This window comes from Petaurus breviceps, unplaced genomic scaffold (genome assembly GCF_028583685.1).
Source record: "Petaurus breviceps papuanus isolate PSGF00001 unplaced genomic scaffold, PetGlider_PUasm1.0 90763, whole genome shotgun sequence".
Lineage (NCBI taxonomy): Eukaryota > Metazoa > Chordata > Mammalia > Diprotodontia > Petauridae > Petaurus > Petaurus breviceps.
The window spans coordinates 7,135,451-7,157,616 of NW_027187340.1; the positions used below are offsets into that span (position 1 = coordinate 7,135,451).

The 22,166-nt window shown below is 37.6% G+C and overlaps 1 protein-coding gene and 1 long non-coding RNA gene across 3 annotated transcripts in view; one reads left to right on the forward strand and one right to left on the reverse strand.

The window, feature by feature from the left end:
- Positions 1-6,334, forward strand: part of OSBPL6 (oxysterol binding protein like 6) — a 276,138-nt gene extending 269,804 nt beyond the window's left edge. For both annotated transcript variants that reach the window (XM_069068487.1, XM_069068488.1), the window contains exons 23-24: positions 1,954-2,076; positions 6,165-6,334. In XM_069068487.1, the coding sequence (XP_068924588.1) occupies positions 1,954-2,076; positions 6,165-6,273 (232 nt within the window). In that variant the 3' untranslated portion in view covers positions 6,274-6,334. The remainder of the gene's footprint in view (positions 1-1,953; positions 2,077-6,164) is intronic.
- LOC138146542 (uncharacterized) overlaps positions 1-22,166 on the reverse strand; it is an 83,833-nt gene that overhangs the window by 43,291 nt on the left and 18,376 nt on the right. The window contains exon 3 of the long non-coding RNA XR_011164519.1: positions 1,919-2,050. This is a non-coding gene — a long non-coding RNA (uncharacterized lncRNA). The remainder of the gene's footprint in view (positions 1-1,918; positions 2,051-22,166) is intronic.

Below are 22,166 nucleotides of genomic sequence, written 5' to 3' on the forward strand. Positions count from 1 at the left end.
TTTTGAATGTAGGAAAAAGTGTCCCAGCTTCAATCAGTTCTTTTTTTTCACATAAATTTAATTTACAATAAAAGGGATGTGATAAGATTTCTTTGTAGTGATAACCTCAAACCTCCATCAATGGATAGAAGATTGCCATGCTTTTTTTTTTTAATAACCAATTCCTCATTGTTCCTTATCAATCCACTATAGTGTCTAAAAACCTTTGGCAGTCATCCAAATCTTCACTTTGTCATGGAAGTATCTCCTCATGCACTTTATGCTCATTTCCTCTTGGTCAGGTCTCAGTGGAGATGGAGAACAGCTTGTCTTGCCCTATAATGGCACCTGGAGATGCTCGGCACAACCTCACATATATATGACAAGTGCACTTTGATAAGAACAAAGAGAAGACTGCCTTTTGATTTTGTAAATTCCAACAATATTCACATGAGAGAATAATTTTTTTAGAGCATTTCTTAACAGAATATTTCTTTTTTTTTTACATCAAGCAATCCAAATTTCATACCTTTTTTTAAGTTCTAGAATCCTAAAATAGGCAGAAAAGCGTGATAAGATCATTCCTGATTCCTACCCTTAATGTGATTCTGCTCTGGTGGATTTTGCATTTCATAGTAGAAGTATTCCTGGAAAATTATGGGAAAGTCTAATTTTGAGAAATCAAATCACCTGATCCCACAACCTTACAGAAAATAAGCCAAACTTATTTTACTTTAAGATACTTTATCTTTATTTCTAACTAATAAAATTTCTAATTTTTAATTAGCTGTGAGGTGGTTTGTTTTTTTTTTCTGGTCTCCAATAAGTGGATCCCCCCCAAAATACAAGTGCACAGGGAAACTAGTTATTCAAAGAAACCTTGTGGTGATTATTTTTGTGAAACAAAACTGTCTTTTATTGTAAATAATTTTCTGTTTATCTTGTTTAGATTTTTATATGGGTAATGCATGGTGAAATGACCCTACTCAGTTATTAGAGGAAGGAAGGAATAAATTTAATTTAATTGCTCATTTACTCTTTAAGAAAGATTATAGGATCATATGTTCATAGTTTTGTGGGACTTCAGGTCATCTAGTTCAACCACTCCATTTTATAGATGGGGAAACTAAAGCCAAGGGAGGCTAAATACTTTGCCCAAGGTCACACAGGTAGTATCAGAATAGAATTTGAACCTAGATCTTCCAACACTAAATTTAATCTTCATTTTACTCTTCTACATTGCTCTTTCCTGGTCTCAGGACAAGAATAAAGAGGGAAAAATTTTAGTGGGTGGAATTTAGATTACTTAGGAAAGAATTACTTATTTAGTTTATATTTCAGGAGTTTTGAGACATCACCAAGAAATGCTAAGCTTTGCAGGGTTGAAGAAGTTCTATTTTTTTTATACCTTGGTGTGAAGATGATGAGATGAAACCCAATAAAAAAATTCACAATAGCATTGATCTTGTATGTGTGTGCACCCCTGTGCATGTGTATGTGTGTGGTGTCATACATTATACAATATCCAAATTAATAGCAATGAGGAAATTGTTAAGGGTATTGATGGGTATTAAGGAAATTGAAGGGTATGATGGGGAAGCCAGTTGGTGCAGTGTATCTACTGTCAGACAAGAAGTCAAGAAGACATCGTCCTGGGTTCAAATGTGACTTCAGACACTTAGCAGCTATGTGACCCTGGACAAGTCACTTAAACTTGTTTGTCTCTGTTCTTTATAAAATAAGCTGGAAAAGGAAATGGCAAACCACTCTAGTACCTTTGCAAGAAAAACCCAAATGGGGTCACAAAGAGACAGACATAACCAAAAAAATGGCTGAAGAACAGAGAGTATAATAATAAATTAGAATTCTGCAATGTTTTCTACTCATAGTAATCAGGATAACTACTTTTGTGCTATGGATTAAATTGTTTTACTCCTACCTAAGGTGATAAGTCTTCTGATATTCTGCACTTAGGTTTTTGGAAGAAGGACATTTAGAAGCAGCAGCCGCTGAGAAGCAAAGAGTGGAAGAGCTCCAAAGATCCAGACGGCGATACATGGAAGACAATCACCTGGAACATGTACCAAAATTTTTTAAGTAAGTCAGTCCATTTCTGTAACCAGCTTCTTATTTTTTCAAGGGAAAAAAAGCATTATCATAAATATAAAAACACTAAGGTAATAGGAGAATGTAAAAAGGCAAAGGAATCAAGCCCACTAAGAATGTAAATGTAGCTTTCTGCTCAGGAAGCACTGAATAAATCTTGGTGTTCATGAATACTTTGGACTCACTAATCCTGAAAATGCTAAGCCAGAGTCTTTTTCTTTTCTCCTTCTTTACTCTGCCTATAGAAGATGCTGATGACTTCCTTGCAAAGCCAAGGAAAGAGATCTTACCAGGATGCCTTGTTTAGTGATCAGACACTCTGTAGGGAAAGTATCCCCCTTCACCGATCCTTGCCAAGGAATTTATAACTGTTCTGCTTTCAACAAAAAAAAGTCACCATGACCTGATATTTGAACTATGAATATTTAACTGTATCAGCAAGCACCCCAGCGTCCCCGGGGTGGCTGCCAACACAGGTTCTTGGATCTGCTTTGATAAAGGAAAGCAACTCAAAATGGGTTAACAAGCTTACTTTAATCAGTCAACTATGTATTGTTTACCTAGTTCAGGGGAAAAAGGTCAGCACTCTGAACTTCAGAGTATACAGACAGAATTATCAAGACAGAGAAACAGATCAAGTAGACAGATTTCCAAACTGTCCAACCATTACATCCATACCAAATCAACATCTGGGTTTTTCAAAGCCAGGGGGCTCTCAACAATGGCTTCCCAGAGTCTCATCTAATCAAATCACAGAACACTTCTCAAAGTGAGCCCCAAAGCAAAGCCTCACATCAGGGATTATATAGCTTTCTCCTGGATCAGAGAATGTAACCACCCTCTTGAACCACTGCCCAATCACACAGCATCAAGGTGTGGACATTATTCCTGAAAACCAAGCCTCCTGCCACAGGCTCCTTGTGACCACATTCAGCCTATTAGGAGGCAGAGTATATTTTCAAATCAAAGAAGGTTCTCAGAGTCTCTTAAGCCTATCAAAGGGCCTAAGGGCAGGGAAGATCTTTAAATTTGCATTTCCATTACATCAACCCATTTCACTTTTAGAACCATCTAGAAGTGGAATGGGTTGCCCAAGTAGGCAGGAGATTTCCCCTATATTCGAGGTCTTCAAGGAAAGACTGGATGACCACTTGTCATTATGTATAATAGGCATTCTTGTTCATGAAACAGCTAAGCTAGGTGGCCCTTCAAACTCCAACATTCATTGATTTGGTGAATAGCTGTCTTTGAAATCTATTCCCTTGTGATGATGATTATAAAACAGTGACAGGATGATGGTCACTACTGGGCTTCTCTGTCACATAAATTGACAATTGTTGGATGTCCTTTCAAGAAAAACCATTGTACATACAGTAATTAATCTGAAGGGTCAAAGACCTTGTGCCTTGCACTACAGTGATGTAGGCATTAGAGTTGTTATTTCATGGCTATTTGCTTTAAAACGTTTTAACCTCTAATGGGTATGCAGGGAATTCCTCATCCTTTATAGACGTGTTTTTCAATAACAACAATAATAATAGTGACCATTTGCATGAAAGTCTGTTTGCCAAAACCTTTTTTTCATCTACATCCTCTTTGAGGTTGGTGATGTGACTGTTCTTATTCCTGTTATTCAAATGAGAAAACTGAGAAATTAAATGACTTGAACAAGATTACACTGCTTCTACATTGGAGATCTAGGATTCACATTCAGCTCTTCTGATGTCATGATCAACACTCTTACCCTATCAGTGCTTCAGTTTCCTTATCAGCAAAATGGGGGAGTTGGGTTCTGTGCACTCTAACATTTTTCCAGTTCTAAATAAATAATAATTTTAATTCTAATTTTAATTCCTATGATCCTCTTTATTTGAAATATTTAATAACTAAAGAAATGCATTTGACTATGGTGCCTAGCACATAAAAATACTTGTTAGCTGGTTGATTGTGTTATAGAAATTGGGATGTTTTTTAAAACTGTCATTGAGACATTAGATACCAAATCAAATTTAAATCACATTTTTCATTTGTTTTGATTCCATCCTTATTAGACTTAAACTGACACACATACACATGCCCCCAAACTACTCCTTTTCTCTTACTGGTGGACTGCTTTTGCTTCAGAATATAGATTCTGAATATAAAAGAGAATTAGTAAGTGGAAAAGATATCAAAAACCCAATTAACTAACTGATCACTCACCTAGACTGAAAGCAATTATTGTTTGTCCTATTTTTCTTTCACATTATGATGTCAGATCTTTTACAATGGTTTTCAAATCTCTAGAATTGAAATATACCCAGAAGGAGAATGATTGGGTGTGGTTTTTTATCAAAATATAATTTACAAATTATTTTCATAATTTCATAGGCCCCTTTGACCTCCCATATGTACTGTAAAAAAAAAATTACCTAAGTGAGGGGAAAAAAAGAATGTTATTTCCTTTCTTACTTAGATTTGACTTTTGAGTATACTCATCTTTGCCTAAAATTCTCAGCAAGAATTTGGTCTGCAAACGTGCATGAAAAGTCACCATCCTCTCCTGTCTAGGCCTCCCCTGGCACTCCTTCCATATTTATTGGTAGCTAGAATGAGTCTAAGGATGGGTTCACAGCTGGTTTCTTTTTACTCCTTTACTACATGCATAACTTGCAAATCCTGACAGCAGGAAGTCCCTTCTGTTCTGTTCAACCTTCCCTTTAAAGCTGTCTTTTGAATTTCTGGGAGTAATTTTTCCTTCCTTCTCATCAGGCAAGACTCAGGAATAAGATCACAAACTCAGAAACAACTTCTTTCCCTTCTTCCCCATCTTCTGCCCCTCTCTGCCCCCCAAAAAAGATGTAAAGAGGATAAAATCTCAGTTTAAATGCCGTTCCTTTTAAATTGTACTTTGGTTGGCAACTCTGGGCAGATGATATCACCTCTCTGGGCATTGTTGGCCCCATCAATAAAATGTTACCTTCTGACTAAATGGTCTCCAAGTTTCCCTCTTTGTTTTTCCATGCACAAGACAATTCCCAGCTCAGGGCATTCTCACTGGCTTTCACCCATCCCTGAAATGCTCTCTTTCCTTATCTACATCATCTGGTTTCCCTGACTTCCTTTAAGTTCCAGCTAAAATCTTACCTTATAAGAAGAAATTCCTGATCTTCCTTAATTCTGGTGCCTTAGCTCTGAGACTATCCTCAATTTCCCTTGTATGTATCTTGTCTGTCTTCCCCATTAGACTATGAATTCCTTGAGAGCAGGGACTGGTTTTTTGTTTTGTTTTATCTTTTTCATTCCCAACACTTAGCATAATGCCTAACACTTACTAGGAGTTTAATAAATGACTGTTTGTTGACTTGACTTCCCTTTCAGCTTCCGTACTCCTGTGATTTTAAAAAATATTTTCAGATTCAGCTGTATCATAAACTCAATCTGTCTCTGCCTGATCCAGATTATTCTAGATTAGTGAGAAAGAGTAGTAATTCACATAGAGCAGAAGACCCTAACATATTTGTGGAACTTTGTTAATACTCATATCCTGTAGTTTTAAAAGACTTTAAAGAAGTCTACCAGCACAACAGGTGCATCTCCTATGCCAAATTTATGGGAGGTCATTAACCAAAGTAGAATAAAATTGCCAGGCATGGTTAGGCTGCGATCTGCATCTTTGGAGGGAATGCCCATATTGATGAGATCATAAACCCATTAGCGTGTTAGAGTCATATTGAGACCCAGCTGGAGTCCAACGGAAAACGAGAACTTAAAAATCCACTTTGAAGTATTAGCCAGATGGTTTCCCACACTAATTATTTTTCATTTGACACTGTTATGAGGCCAACCACAGTGGGGATATGCTAATACATCTGAATCAGTAGTGGCCATGACTTTACAAAGTACAATTGGCCAAGACTGCTCTAACTGCCCAAGCCATGTGAGATAACCTATAGTCAGTAACATCCTTTTTAGTAAGTTTCGTGGCTACAAAAGAGAATCAAGGTTTTTTCAAACGTCTTGCAACATGTCAGGCACTTAAAATGTTTGGAGCTCGGTTTCATTGAATCTGATGTGATGTTTTTTTTATGTTTTCACAGAAAAGTCATTGATGCCAATCAAAGAGAAGCTTGGGTTTCTAATGACACCTACTGGGAGCTTCGAAAGGACCCTGGCTTTAGCAAAGTAGAAAGCCCTGTACTCTGGTAACCCAAGACTGTAGATCCGAGTACACATATCACACTCTGAATGAATAAATAACTATGCACAATGATGTTTCTTATAGCTAAGCGTGGTTTGTGGGTCTACAGAAAACTTACCATTTGCTTTTCTATTCATCTTTATAATGGACTTTCAAAAGTGCATTAGACCAGGCCCCTGACCACTTTGGGATCCTTTCTGTTTTGCTGCAGCCATACTCCTTAAAATGTCTTCACCCTCGAAACGCAGAATAAAGGGAGCAGATAAAAGTCATCCAAAGTCTGAAGAGTTTGTAAAGAAAAAAAACTGTACCTGGTGCTTAAAGCCAACCTCGAGAGTTCAAAATAATATGTATAAATGTATAAAACATGAATTTGGTCATTTGCTTGGAAGAGCCATGATTATATGCTATAAACTCCTAGGTCACAGCTGTGGGTCAGTTCAGGCTTGATGTCTGTCCTTTGATGTGACATGCTTGTGCTGGCCTTGTTAAACAACAATGACAACAGCAACAAAACATGATGCTTTGGGAAACCTGTTCCATCCATACGCCATTGTTCATGCCTTAAGAAATGTGAAGATGTAAAATAAATCATTTTAAAATGTGTGCTCTTAGGCTGGTGTGAAGAACAGATCTTTTTGAAGCATGATATGATTCCCATTCTGGGGGTCAAAGAAATCCCATATATGAACGTAAACAGGTGATCACATGGCAAGGAGATGCTCCACTTGGAGTTGGCTTTGATCAGATGGATGCTTAGGGTTGGGATCCATCAGAAGATAAATAGAAGGCTGCATCCAGGTTGCTAGCTAAGAAGTTCCTATCCTAAAATACCCTTCACTGAGAAGTAATTCCTGCTGGTCTTGAAATCACAGTGAGCTCATTTAGTGGACAAAATCTAATTTGCATACTTTGCATCAGTGTTAAGAAACCTCTGAAGGAGAACCTGAAGGACATGAAGAGCCCTTCAGGGCTCTGTAGTACTATAATCTTAACTGTCATTTTTATGTAAGACACAGAGGAAATTTAATTACATAGATTTAGAGCTGGGATTTGTCATCATATTGCTTGCCAACCTCCTGACTCCCTCACCCAGGATCCCTAGGTAATTTTCAGTAGGGACAGGAAGAAGAACACCTACCTATTAGCATTAATAATTGCTTATTTGTATTTATCTAAATGAGTCCTATGCAAAACTGTGTTTTATGTTTTCCATTAAATGATACTGAGTTTTTTCAGGGAGGAAACAAGATTTTTATTGGTAGATGGCCATTTATTCATCAAGCACTTTGTTTTTGTTTTTTCCAGCAATGGAAGAATGGATGAGGAATTCATCGCTTACCCCAAAAGTGGCCATACCTGTATTTTGCATAATTTAGGGCCTGTTTTTTCACTACCACACTGGAGGGTTATGCAGGCAACTTGCATCAGTATTCACAGTTTGTTTTGCATGTAAATGGCAAAATTAATGCCTGTATGAAAATCTCAAGAGATTTTCTTACAGAATGCCTACATATACACTCATATATTTATTCTTAGTTAGAGCCCTTTAACTGGGTTACAACTGTTATCCTAAGCTGATAACAAGATCATTGAAATTTTACTTGTTTAATCACTCATAGTGATTCTAGTATTTATCACCCCTAACAAAAAAGCCAAGGCTTGAAGTAAAAATATATATTCCATTCTTTAGCTAACGCCTGTATTGGGAGTAAAAAGAGAAAATGGTAATGAAAATTTGGGTAAAAGGGATAGAATCTTTCATACTCTAACCAGTTTAATCAATATGGTTAGACAGGGCACATATTCAGGCTTCTTGTTAATCTGATAGGAATGCAAATAGAAGGGTAACGCTTTGCATTGGTTTGCATAAAGGATGCAGACCATATTAAATTAGCAAATAATCAGGTTTTTGGCATCTCCCTTAAACCACATGAATTTGTCTCCTTCCCACTTTTCCAGTTATCCCCATTCCACATCTGTGGGTAGTTCCACCCACAGGATTACATGCCTTCTTCCATGCTCAGCCCACCCCTCTGTCTGTCCATACAGCTTCCTAAGGCGTATGCTTTTAAAAAAAAAAATCCTCTTGACTTTTTGTGAAAACAACTGCTGACCTGCTGTAATTAGTGTTTGAAGGTTCCCTCGTCTGCCCTTAACAGTACTACTTCCTTAAAGTATCCCATAACACAGTCCAAACATAGGGAAAGTGTTGTAGGAGGTAAGGGGTTATTAAGGGCACAGTCGTAGAAAAGTAATGTTGGAGATGCTTGAAGAGGCAGAAAGGCAGTTTGGGAAAGATAAGAAAAATAAATAGAAGCTTGCCATATTGTAGAATTGAGTCAGAAAGAATTACACTTCTACCAAGGGTGTGGATTCAAAGATGGGTAAAGGAGATCATTTGTTAGGAAGTAGGTTTCGATTTCAAATCAGGCAGAAGCTGACCTGATGCTCCCCAATTGGAATTGAGGATATGAGAAATAAAATATATATTCAACTAATCATACCATTTTAGAGTTCCCAAACCCACTAGGTCTCTGACACATACAAATTATATGACCACAAACAAGTTATTTAACATCTCAGTGCCCCAGACAATTCTCTAAAATAATTTACAATTTGTATCAGTGGAAGGAGTTTCCATATTGGATAGTCTACACACATGAAATCCCAGGTCTGGACGCTCCCTCATGCCCTTAAAAAGTCACTCAAAAACCTGTTTGACTTAATCTTTTAAAGTTTAGACCCGATCACACTATCATTTGAAAATGTTCAACAAAGTTTTTAGAAAATATTACACTGAATACTGTAAATGCTGGAATTGGTGTGTGAATTTACACTTCCCAGTGATTCATTTTTCATATATTATTTGTGCAGTGCTTAAATGACTGGGAAATTTATTATCTTTAGATTTTTTTTATATAGTAATTTAACTGAGACTATACCTAACAGCAAGAAATGAAGAATAATATCCGGTAGTTGTTTTGCTAAAAACCTTAAATTGATTTTTGGAGTCATTAACACTCTATATACCTATTTTGTTATTAAAAGACCTCTGTCTACAAAAGACTTTACCAGTAGTGTTGTGTGTTCCCAAACATTTGTTCACCACCTCTCCTTTCATTATTTCTGGTCATTAAGGAGAGCAACAGCAAATTATTATGACCCTGTGGCTGTGGATGTGCAAAATGGATCAGTGGTACAGCCAGCAAGGAGGCAGCAGCAAAAATTCATTATTCTATCGCATGAATGCTACTGCCTGGCATGTGAAGCTGCTCTCTAATAAGCCAGTACTTTTAAAAATGACATTTTTCATTAAAAAGAATTTATTTAATACAGTCCTCATAATTTCCATAACAATTATGAATAAGTGAAAGAAAAGTCATTATTAAAAATTTACAATGTGCAATGCAATGGGTATGCAAACAAGAAAGTAAGACAGTCCCTGATCACAGGGAGTTCACATCCCACTAAAGAGAAACAGCACATAAAGGAGGGCAAATGGAGTACACTGGCAAGGCAGATACTAATGTATCTCCTTTAATCAAACTCTCATTTTTATAAACATCATAATTTAAATTAGCGCTATAGAATTCTATGTGCTCATAACTCTGAAGAACTTTCTCTCCCCAAACCCATTAACCATCACTTAAGCTATCTTCAAAGTTTTCAGTGAGAGTTGTTTTATCTTTTCTATTAAAAATGATTTTTTCACTCCTAACCAAGGAACCCTCCATCTAAAGGGTAATTATCCATTTCTTGAATTATCGGACATGTCTTGCTCATCATTCTTCTAACTTCTTCCTGTCTCTTAGATATTTCATTAAATTGTTAGCTCCTCCACCAAGAAATGGTTAAGCAAAATCAAGACAAAAACTAACAGATCCCTTTTGCTTAGCAAACCAGTTAAAAGGAGAGCTGTTATGAAGAGGAAGCAATCTTTGGCTAGCTAAAAAACAGTTGATGTGGCCATTTTAATTGTCCATTCTTTGCCAGTCCCCTGCCTTCACAGGTGGTGGGGAGGGTGCTCAGCACAAAATAGAGTTCCAAATAAAAGTAAAACAACTCGTATACAAAAGTGGAGTCATTTCCACAAGAGAGCCATTACGTTAAAGGTTTATAAAAAAAGTCACATCTCTGTTCAGAACATCTGAGACAATCTGTAATCTGCTTTCATGCATTAGTGATTTTCTCATTGAAAATGTTTGCCTTTGGACCAAAGTGCTTTCTTCAGAACAACCCCATAGCTTAGGAAATGCATTGCTTATGAAGGCTAGCAACCCACCCTTTTTATAATTCTTTTCATTAAATTCCTTTTGTAATTTTTCAGCTAACATTTCAAGCCCATGTTGTGTCTATATTATACTATTCCTGGCTCACTTCTACCTTGGATGAGCAAGTATAATAACAGCATCCCTTTCTGATATAGAACTTGGCCTTGTTTGACCCAAAATCTTTTGTCCTTCGGTCCATTTAGAGGAAATGACAAAATATATCACTTCTAGAAAAGGCGATATTGGCTCTCCTAAGTATAGACTTAGTATAAAGGGAGAATCCCTTGTTCAAGATAGTATAATAAATGCAATATATCCAACATCTTAAGTACATGTCACCAGAATGAATAAGCCAGCTTAAATTTGGTTTGTATCTAAAGGCAGTTATCCCCTTAATATTCTACATCCTCTTATTTTTCAAAACAATGAATTGAATTGTATTCCCTTCAATTCCTAAACTCTCATTCAAGATATAGGGATGCACTTATATATCTCTCTTTTACCTTTTTTTTGGATATGACATTCTGTTTTTGTAAAATATGCAATATTTATGCATGCTTGTAGGTTTAAAAAAAAAAACACTGCAACTATTGCAAAGAGTCTCTTCACAGACTAAAAACAATGCCGTACAGTTACAGAGCGCTTGTTACCTCAGTGTTTTCAAATATAGAGCACCTGGTGAGATTTTATTTTGTCTTGTTTTCTGCAGATTTTTTTTTTGTAATGTAAAAGTGTTTCTATTCTGTCCCTCACCGCCATTTTCCATTGACTGTGTTTGTATGGGCATGGGGCAAGGAAAGGGAAATGGAAGCTCAAGAAAAGTGGTATAATCCAATTTGTATACTGCCTATTTCTTCACCTGATCTTTAGCCACTATAATAAGCAGATGAAATTCTCACAATTTTTTTAAAGTCTTCCTTCTGTTGCAGAAGGTTTCCTCTCTTCACTGGTTTTTACTTTATATATTCTCATCCCCATAGATCTTCAATAATTAAAATAACATCCTAGAAAAAAATTAAGCTAATTATTTTTAAGATGGCTAAATCATAGGTCATGTAAGGTAATTGTTATGTGTGTATAAACACACTGTCTTTCAAAATCTCTCATACGCACACACACACATACACACACACACACACACACATTCACCCCAAGTAACATTATGTAGGAGAAATAGCAGTCAGTGCTAGCAAAGGTGGCCCAACAGGACTTGAACAATATTCTGTCTAAATCTTAAATTTCACGAGTGTTAGATAATCAACAAACTCTCTTTCATTTCAAAATGACCACGTCCATGAAATTCTATCCTTCTGGAATCCAAACTGGTTGCAGCACTGAAGAAAGCATGTTAAGTGTTGTCTTCCCTCCCCACCCCCCACCCCAGTGAAATAGTCACTGAAAGAGCAGCGTGAATCCAGAATTCTTGCTCTAGAGAATCTGTGGTGTCATGTTAGTGATGGTTATCAGGAGAGTGGCTGTGCCACTGATATGTTTGGTTATGTTCTCAAACTTCTGTTTGCTTCTCTTGCAAGACATGTTTACCTTCTGCTCTTCTCAGTGGGGTTCACTGTACTGTCTCTGCTATTATCTGCATTAATTCTGCATCTGGAAGAAATGAGGTTAAAACTAATTTGGGGCTGAAAATGGGCACTGTTGACAGTGTATGGACCTGGGTCAGTCCTCCTAACACTGGGGTCTGGGTTTCCACTGGTCTCTCCTGGCAAGTTCCAGTCACATAATACTCACCTCCAGGAGCTCACTATTCTCTAGCCAAATGAAAAATTCTTAACATTACCCAGTTATGAAGAGTTAAGGTATGAAAAGCGCAAGCAAAAGCTATGAAAAGTCAAAAATTAGCTAGGGAAAGATTATGTAGAAGGGATGCCTTTGGAGCTTACCAATGGGGGAGGGTGGGAGACATTGCTTAATAGACTCAACTCATCCTCACCCCAGTCCTGAGCTCAGTCATTTTTGGTTCACTGATCACTGGGGCATGGTAGGGGGCACATTATGCCTACCATTACCTCATAAGGTTATAGGGCAAATCTGGTAACTAACTGTCAATATTATCCTAAACTGTTTTTTTATGAAATAACAATGTATACATAGCTGAGAACACTGTACAAAACCAGTTAAGGCCCCCTCCAGGAACTAGAAACCTATTGTAGAAGAGCCCATCCCCCAAGATTTCAAAAACTTTTTCCTCCTAGTTAGCTCATTTCCCCACTGGCTGTACCATCCAGATGGGAAAAACTTGACACTGGACACTTGTGTAGCAAGTATCAGTAGTGTTGCTTATGAAGAAGTGCTGAAAAGGATAAAACTAGAAAACCCAGTAGCATTCAATTCTGGATAAAGGATGACCCAGATTCCTACTCTAAAGTGAGCTCCTACAGTCCAGCATAAGCCTACTAGAATGCTACATATAAGTCCCAGCTCCAACCTCCCATTTCTTTTCTCTGTAATAGTTCTTTTTCCTGCATTTCTCCTATCTAGATAGGAGAAATTTGTAATGGGATCCCAGAAAGTAGGGTGACCTTCTCTGAAACTATGGAGCAGGAAGGTCTACTCACAATTGTTTCAATCACTGAGAGTTAACTTCATAAAGAAGCTACATCATCAGATCTTCACCCAGGTGGGCTACTTCCCTGAAAGCATAGTGGAAGAATAGTTTACCTGAAACAGGTCCACTGCAAAGTTACTCAGTTTATCAACAAGGGTGCAAAATGTCTGGAAGGCAATAATCATGGGCAGATGGTTTACATTTATGGTCATTCTGAGATGGAAAATCAGAGCCAGTCTTAAAATGAGGTATGGGATTCTAATCTCAAATAAGGTCTGGTATTTCAAGGAGCTTTTTTTAAAAAAGGAAAAAGCCCATAATGAAATTTCCTAAGAAAAGACTAATTATTCGCTGCAAAAATGTTTAAAATTGTGCCACCTCAAAATAGGAATTGTGCCTCTTTAATGAATGTTGTATATATGAGAATGTTACATTTGTAAGAGCACAGGAAAATCAATAAATTTTAAATGAATTAACTATCAAAAGGTCTGAGATTTCTCTGTGTGAATAGTTTATCAAAAGAACTGTTTTGCAGCAAGAAACTTAAGATGTAATATTCATTCTGAAGTTATGTTTGGTTAATTGGATAATGTGTGTGTGTGTGCACGTGTATATATGTCTTCTAATCCTATGTATATCTTTCTATAAATATTCCTTAGAACAGCTACCTAAAATACCTATCACATGGTACAATAAACAGTACTAGACTGTAGAGGGTTGGTGTTCAGACCCCAATTACCACCTGGGTGACCTTGAGTTAATCACTTTATGTCCCTAGTCCTCAGCTGTGAAACAAGGGGGTTAGAGCAGAAGACTTCTAAGGTGCCTTCCCATTCTAAACCTATGGTCCTTTCTAATCTTTTAATTTTTAGAGCTTGTTTATATTTATATATGTATATTCAAACACAACTTTTCTAGCTTCCATTTCCCACTTATTTCTTGGGTATATTCTAGTGCATCTCTGATTTCTCATCAACGTGATTATTCTCTCCAGCAATTCAGATTGCAACCCATCTTGTGTCCTTCCATATGGACATTGACCACAGGGAATGAGCCTAATGTTCAGGGGGCTTTTTATGCGTTCTCTTGAAATCTAAAGGATCAAGAACACATGGGCTGTCTACTAGTCACTCCTCGCTCCTAGCTACATGACCAACTCCCAATGAGGCAGCCAGGTGGTTCAGTGGATAGAGTACTAGACCTGGTATAGACCTGATAGACCTGAGTTCAGATCTTGCCTCAGACACTAAGTATGTGACCACAGGCAAATGACTTAATCTCTGTCTTCCTCAGTTTTCTCATCTGTGAAAAGGGAATGATAATAATACCTAGGGTTGTTGTGAGGATAAAATAAAATATTTGTAAATGACTTTTTAAACCTATTTTGGTATTTTAGACTTTAGAAGACTCATGAGTTGTAGATTGATCAGAGAGCTTTTAGCCACAGCATTTAACTTCACATATGGAACTCAAGAGTAATCTTAGATTTCTGAGAAATGTTGGCAGTCCCTTAGGAAGTCTATTCTTATCCAAGAGTTCTCCCTGTATCAGTGGAGAATGTCACATGAAAGCTCAAATTTTCTCTCTACCCTAATGATTATCAGAACCAGCTTTTTCTGTGGTACAGTGGATAGATTGATGGGCCTGGAGTCAGGAAGATCCGATATCAAAATAATAATTATTATTACAACAGTAACTAACATTCATATAACACTTACCACCTGCCAGACGCTGTGCTAAGCACTTTATAAATATCTCATTTGACACAACACCCTGGGAGGTAGTACCATTAGCCCCATTTTACAGGTAAGAAAACTGAGGCAGAGAAAAATTAAGTGATCTGCCCAGGGTCACACTGCTAAGTGTCTGAGACCACATCTGAACTCAAGTCTTCCTGAGTCCAGGCCCACTGTACTACCCAGTTGCCCTTAGTTACTTACTAGCTGTGTGATCTTAGACAAGTCACTTAATCTCTCAACCTCAATTTCCTATAAAGTGGGGATAATAATAGCAACTACCTCCCAGGGTTGTTTTAAGACCAAATGAGATAACACATAAAGCTCTTTGCTAATCTTAAAGTACTATGTAAATACTAGCTATTATTACCATTTCTAGTCCCATGATAAAACTTTTAAGATAAATTAGTCCATTGCAATTTCTAGATGTCCTCTCCATTAACTTCTTTAAGGCAAAGGTGGGGCGGGGGGAGAATACATGGCTAAGTACAGAAATAAGGCAAGTCATATTATCCTAGCTTTTCTAATCACTAGATTCTCAAAAGCAGTTTCTTCTAAAACACATTGATAGTCTGTTTCAGCACTCTCCTAGAATGCATTCTGAGTCTACACTTGAGCCTTGCTCTTATATGACTCATCTTGGTACATACTTTGGCATAACATGGCTCCATCTTGAACCTTGTCCAAGAAAGTCGAGTTATTGGGAATGTCATAAGGACTTCTGTCACTTTCATTAGTAACCTTCCCTCAGCATGGACACCAAGGGCATCACTACAGGGAGGCTTCAGTTACATCAGAAAGAGATGTGAATGGCAGAAGTTTAACCAGAGGATTTATCCTTTATGCCTTTCCTGTGTGTGTACTAGAAATACTTGACCATGCAGCTTAATTTGTTTTAATTTGAGGACAAGTTAACACAGAACTGGAACATGCTGAAAAATGTCTCTTGTTAATATCCAGGAGATGGAGGTCCCATGCTGTGCATAATAAAGTAATGCAGAAATAAATTGCAGAGAAGGAAACTAATGTAGAATTACAGAATCAGAACATTGGAACTAGAATTCTGTCCGTCAACCAGCATTTATTAAGTAACTGACTATGTACCAGGCGCTATGCTAAGTCCTGGGGACAGCGAGAAAGGCAAAAACACAATCCCTGCCTTCAAGGAGCTCCCATTCTACCAGGGGAAATAACACATAAACAACTAGATCGATAGATGATAAATAGATAGAGATATAGATACAGATATATCTATATACACATAGTGACTGGCCAAGGGTCACACTGCTATCTGAGGCTGGATTATGAATTCAGGTCTTCCTACCTCCAGGCTTGGCTCTCTATCCACTGTGCCTCCCCAATAATGCATATAATAATACATATGGCAACCCATTGGGGACATAGTAAATAAGTCCCTATGGAAATGCCTGAGACAGCTCTATTGTGGCACTGGCTATATTTATCATGGGATAGTAGATTCAAAGCTAGGAAGGACCTTTAAAATCATCCCCCATTTTATAAAGAATCAAGAGTCAGAGAGGCTAAGGGATTTTGTCCAGTGTCACACAGAAAGTGTTAGAGTTTTACTGTGAAGCCAGTTGCTCTGACTGCAAATTGAGAACTCGCCATAGTAATGCTTGCTCAAGTTTTCCTGGTTTAAAAAAAAAGCACACAATCCATTATATCATGCTCTTTCTACAGAGCTGAATAAGAAGTAGTGTAAAAGCACTAATGTCTTGAGAACCCTGGTTTTAATTTTAAAATATGCAAATTATTTTTATCTACATATAGTATTATTAGAAAAAATTAGCAAGTAGTAGAATTAAGCAAAATATGACTGATTTTAGGCAAAAAATATCGAGGATATTTTCAGTATTTCTGTAGTTTCTCTTACTTTTCCCCATTTTAATTCTTATTTCACATTTAGCAAATAGTGGTACATTTCTCCCATTCCATTATCTTTTCTACTGCTGAATAATTACAGTGCCTTATGTCCATGTAATTTACATGATCTCTATCCTAATGTGCCCCTCCATTATGTATTTCCTCCAGGTAAATTCATCCACTCTCTTGGGTCCTTTGCCAGCGTGTACAAGATGAAGGAAAATAGGGTATGAAACCTCTTAGCCACCACCTCTCAGCTTTCCTCTGCAAATGATGTTGTGCAATCATGAATCATACCATAGTGACCTTTTTAAATGTCACCCTCCCCGCCTCCAAATCTAGATTTCCACTGGTCATTAGATCTTGGAGTATCATTTCTGTGCCATTTATTTCTATGCAGTTTGTAGTTTCACAGCTGCCCACTTGTTTGAATTGCAGCTGGAATAAATGCCTTTGTTTTCCATACAAGCCAGGGGCATTATCCCAAACAATCCTTTTTCAGTCATCCTACTGGTGAATCCTGACCCAAATCTTTTCTCGTTATGTCAAGAATGACAGATACTTAATAGATATTTCTTATTTTCTTTGTGTTTCTTCCTGGAGATGTGTGCTTTGACATTATTTCCCAGATTAATTATTACATGTTATTTTAAATTTGAGGACTAGTTAATAATATAGACAAGTTATGCAAGAATGACCAAAAAAAGCTTATTTTTAACAAGAATGAAAGCTAGGAGACTAACTTTTATAGTAACTAACCCAAAGTGTGTAAGATGGTTGTACTTCTTCCATGGACAAGTCATTTTTCTATGCACAGAGTGCAAGTTGGTCCTCTCTTTCAGAACAGAAAGGGGCTTGAGAAACATCTCTTTGCTCTCCAAGATATCAGAGAGAATGAAGTGTTCCCTTAAAAAATATTTAGGGGAAGGGCAGAGGGGTGGGAAGAAAGGACTTCAATGTTAATGAGGAAAAGGAGAATACCGACCTGTGTCAGGAGGTTAAAGGGTGAAAGAAAAAGACCACTGAACACTTGGAGCTAAGGAAAAGCAATGACAGGATCTAGACCTGCAATTTCATTGTTATAGGGATCTCTCAGGGGAGGAAAATCTCTCTACCATTGTAGTTCAGCAACTCATGGTCTTACAGAGTTGCCTAGAGTGCTGAGATATTAAGTGATTTGCCCAGGTTCACACAGTGTGTCGGAGGCAGCACTGGAACTTGGGTCTTCTTGACTCCAAGGTCAACTCTCCATGCACCACATCACACTGCCTCACTTGTCAAAGAGCAATGAGTTGGATATTCTAAAGAAGCTGTCTCTTTTCCAAGGAATTACAGTGTGAATCTACTGGGGCTCTCTGGTAAGGAATTAATCAGTAAAAGTTAGAGGAAGAAGAGAAAGCAGTTAGGGATTCCCTGCTAAGGGACAGTTATTTGTTGATATAACAACAACAATAATAGTAAGATGATGATGACGATAATGACATTTGCTGGTGTTCTAGTGGCATCATATCTAGGATGTGACAGAAAACCCCATGAGACTTCTCAAACCAGGATAAACCACGTCTCAAGTCTGACACATTTGCCTAAGACTTTCCTCATTGGTGGAAAAGATGACCAGCACATTGTGTGAGGGATGGAGTTGACATAAGATAATTAGAGAAGAGAGATTCTTCTTCTTTCCTGCCTTTAGAAAGGAGTCTTTTGGGAGAGGCTCATGGAAAAACAGAACAGACTTTGAAAGGCAGACATGTAGGGGAAAGCCAGCTTTCCATTCTCTCCAAGCAGGAAGAAAATCAGACAGGCACACATTCTTTCCACCAATGAAAAAAAAATCTTATGCAAATACTCTATGCCTGAGACCTGGATTATCCCAGATAACTAACACAGTTTTGATCATTCACTTGGACACGAAAGATGCTGATGAACAATCTAGATGGCTAGGAAGTCTTGGGAAAAAAAAATAATGACCTTCAAAATACAGTAGGGGTTTTCCTCAGTGCCAAAGGAAGATTCTGAAGAATCTTCAGAAGAAAAAGGTAGATTTGGGGTAATGTTAAGAAAATAAGTTGGGGGCAGCTAGGTGGCACAGTGAATAGAGCACCAGCCCTGGAGTCAGGAGGACCTGAGTTCAAATACGCCCTCAGACACTCGACACAATTACTAGCCATGTGACTTTGGGCAAGTCGCTTAACCCCAATTGCCCTCCAAAAAGCAAAAAAAAAAAGTCTTAAAATGGGATAGAGATTTAGAAACTATAATGTAGCATACAGGAATAAGACACCTGGAGAGGGATAGAATGCATTAAATAAGGACTAGTAATAATGTATTTCCAGGTGTCTTGCAAATCTAATCAAATGCATTTTAAAATAAAAGAAACAAGAGAGAAAAAACTTCCTACGTATATTCACAAAACTAGGGATGGATAGCAACATAAGAGTAGGAAGAATAGCTGCCTCCAGAAATGCAAAAGAAACACAATTTGAGAAAGGAGTCAGCAATAAAACTCAGATGTCTGTATATAAATGCTTAAAATAAGAGTAGCAAACAGTGAACTAGGGATCTGATTCAAGCTGGAAATTTGTCTTTATCTCTGTCACTGAGCCATAGTGAGATGTACTCATGACTAGCATAAGGTTCTGGAAGGCTATACTTTATAACAGGATAGAAAAAATAAGTATGGAATAGCATTGTATCCTAAGATATACTCAAGAGGAAATACTGTACAAAATACAGAAGTGGAAAGCATGATGAAGACACCTGGATGAAGATTAATGGAGACAGAAGCAAAAGCATACACTACAAACTGGAATTGAAATATACTATAAGCCACCTTGACGGAATTGAGAAATAGATGAGTTTGGGAAACAGACCACAGTCTGGTATGGTATAATGGTGGTGGGAGACCTGATGACATATGCTGAAGCTATACCTCTGCCCAAACAGAGACTATAATATTTTCTTGATTTGCCTTAATGATAATTTCATCATTCAAAAAGAGGATGAATTGGGGAAACTTCCATTCTGAATCTAGATCTCAGTAATAGAGAACAATTGATCTTTGAGGTGGAAATCAGGGGAACTTTGTGGAGAAATGGCCTCTTTATCTTAGAATTTATGATGGAGGAGAAGATAGACATGATTTGACATATATACTAGATTTCTGGGAAAGCAGGTTTCAAAGTGTTCAGAGAAGAATTACATTGTCTAAAGTGTTATGGGGGGGGGGGGCCAGGTAGCACAGCGAGTAGGAGCATGGGCTCCAGTATCGGGATGACCTGGGGATCAAATCTGGGCTCAGATACTTAGCACCACACCCAGAAATAACTGGCCGTATAACCTTGAGCAAGTTACTTAACCCTGATTGCTTAAAAAAAATAAATAAAATAAAATGTTATGGGGACGCCATCTGGAAGCCCTAAAGAATGAAGTTTTGAAAACACAAGGAGAAACCATAAAGATGAGAAGGGGGGAAAAGGACTCTCTAAAGAGACTATTACGGATATACAAGGATTTTAGGGACCAACTTAGTTACTTAAAAGATATGTACAGAAGATGGAAATGGTGTTTGATAACAGGACAAATACAAAGGTATGGGTTGTCTTTTAAGTATCAGAGTGCTAATGCTTAGTAAAAATAAAGACAAATAAAAGTTTGTGGTGGAGGTTAGCCCTTTTGGGGAAAAGATGAGGACTCAAGAATGAACAGGGTAAATAGGGTGGCTATTTGGAATTGATGGGGTGATGATAATCAATGACAAAAGGGGAGGCTATTCGCTATTGCTTTTCTTTGTCTATTAAATTATTTTGGGATGGGAAAGACAGAGCCAAAATGGTTAATAGGGAGATGATACCCAAGATACGTAGGGATATAGTAAGAGAATACCTGGCCATCTTTGATGAATGCAAGTCACCAGGCTGAGAAGAATATCCCAGAGAACTAAAACAATTGACAGATGTGACCACTGAACTATTGTTAATGATCAAAGGGAGGTAGATGACCCACCTAGAAAAAGAAACAGCACAAAGGCCCAGCATAACTTCATCAAGAAAAGGTCATATTAAACTAAGATCATTTCCTTTTGAGAGGATATTCATAGAGTTTGCCTAGAATTTAGCAAGGCATCTGACAAAGTTTCTCTTGTTTTTCTTTTGGACATGATGGAGAAGCGTAGATTATATGACATACCATTTGGTGGATTTTAAATTGATTAACTGGCTGAACTCAAAGAGTTGCCATTAATGGGTTAATGTCAATTTGGAAGGAAAACTCTCATGGAGTGTCTTAGGGCTCTGTGCACATCCTGGTACCAGTTAACATTTTTATGGATGATTTGAATAAAAGAATAAGTGGTTTCCTTATCAATTTTCCATATGAGAAGATTAGCTCATATACTAAATGAAGGATTGAAAAAAGATCTTCACAACCTTGAACACTGGGCCAAACCTAATGATATGAAATTTAATAGGGATAAATTCAAAGTTTTACACTTTGGTTCAAAATATTAGTTTCATTGTTGCTAGATAATACAGGTATTGATAGACCACAGTTTCTCTAAAAAAAGACATGAGCTTTTCAGTTGACTGTAAACACGAGTCAACTATGTGATGTGAAGAGGTGACCTTTTCCCTTGTCAAGCCTATCCTCTCTACATGCACAAATGACCCCATTCCGTCCCATTTTCTCCAGCGGACTTCCTCCTCTATCATCCCTAGTCTCTCATTAATTTCAATCACTCTCTGACTACTGAAGACTTTCTTATTACCCACAAACATGCCCTTTTCTCCTTCATCTTCTAAAAACCCTCATACAATCCGTCCATCTCTGATAGCTATCATCTCTCATTTCTTCCTCCTTTTGTGTCTAAGCTTCTATACCTCATTCCCCTCCTCATACTCTGCAATTCATGGACCAGCTTCATTGCTGCTCCTCACATAAGACATTCCATCTCCTAATCCCAAGTATTTTCACTGACTCTTCTCTATGCCTGGAACACTCTCCTCATCTCCATCTCCTGACTTCCCTGGCTACCTTCAGGTCTCAGCTAAAGTCCTACAATCTGCAAGAAACCTTTCCCAGTCCTCCTTAATCTTAGTGCCTTCCCTCTGAGATTAGCTCCAATTTATATTGGATACATCTTGTTTGTATATAATTATTTGCATGTTGTCTTCTCCCATACCCCAATAGACTAAATTTCTTGACGGCTAGAACTGTTTTTGCCTCTTTTTGTATCCCCAATGATGTGCCTGGCACATAGTAAATGTTTAAAAAATGTTTATTGACTGACCTTCACTTCTAGATTCAAACACTATTTGATTGACTGACCCAGAACTAGCTTGCCGTTTTTATATATAGGAGGAAAAAGGAAGGAAAGAAGGAAGGAAGGAAGAAAGGAAGGAAGGAAGGAAGGAAGGAAGGAAGGAAGGAAGGAAGGAAGGAAGGAAGGA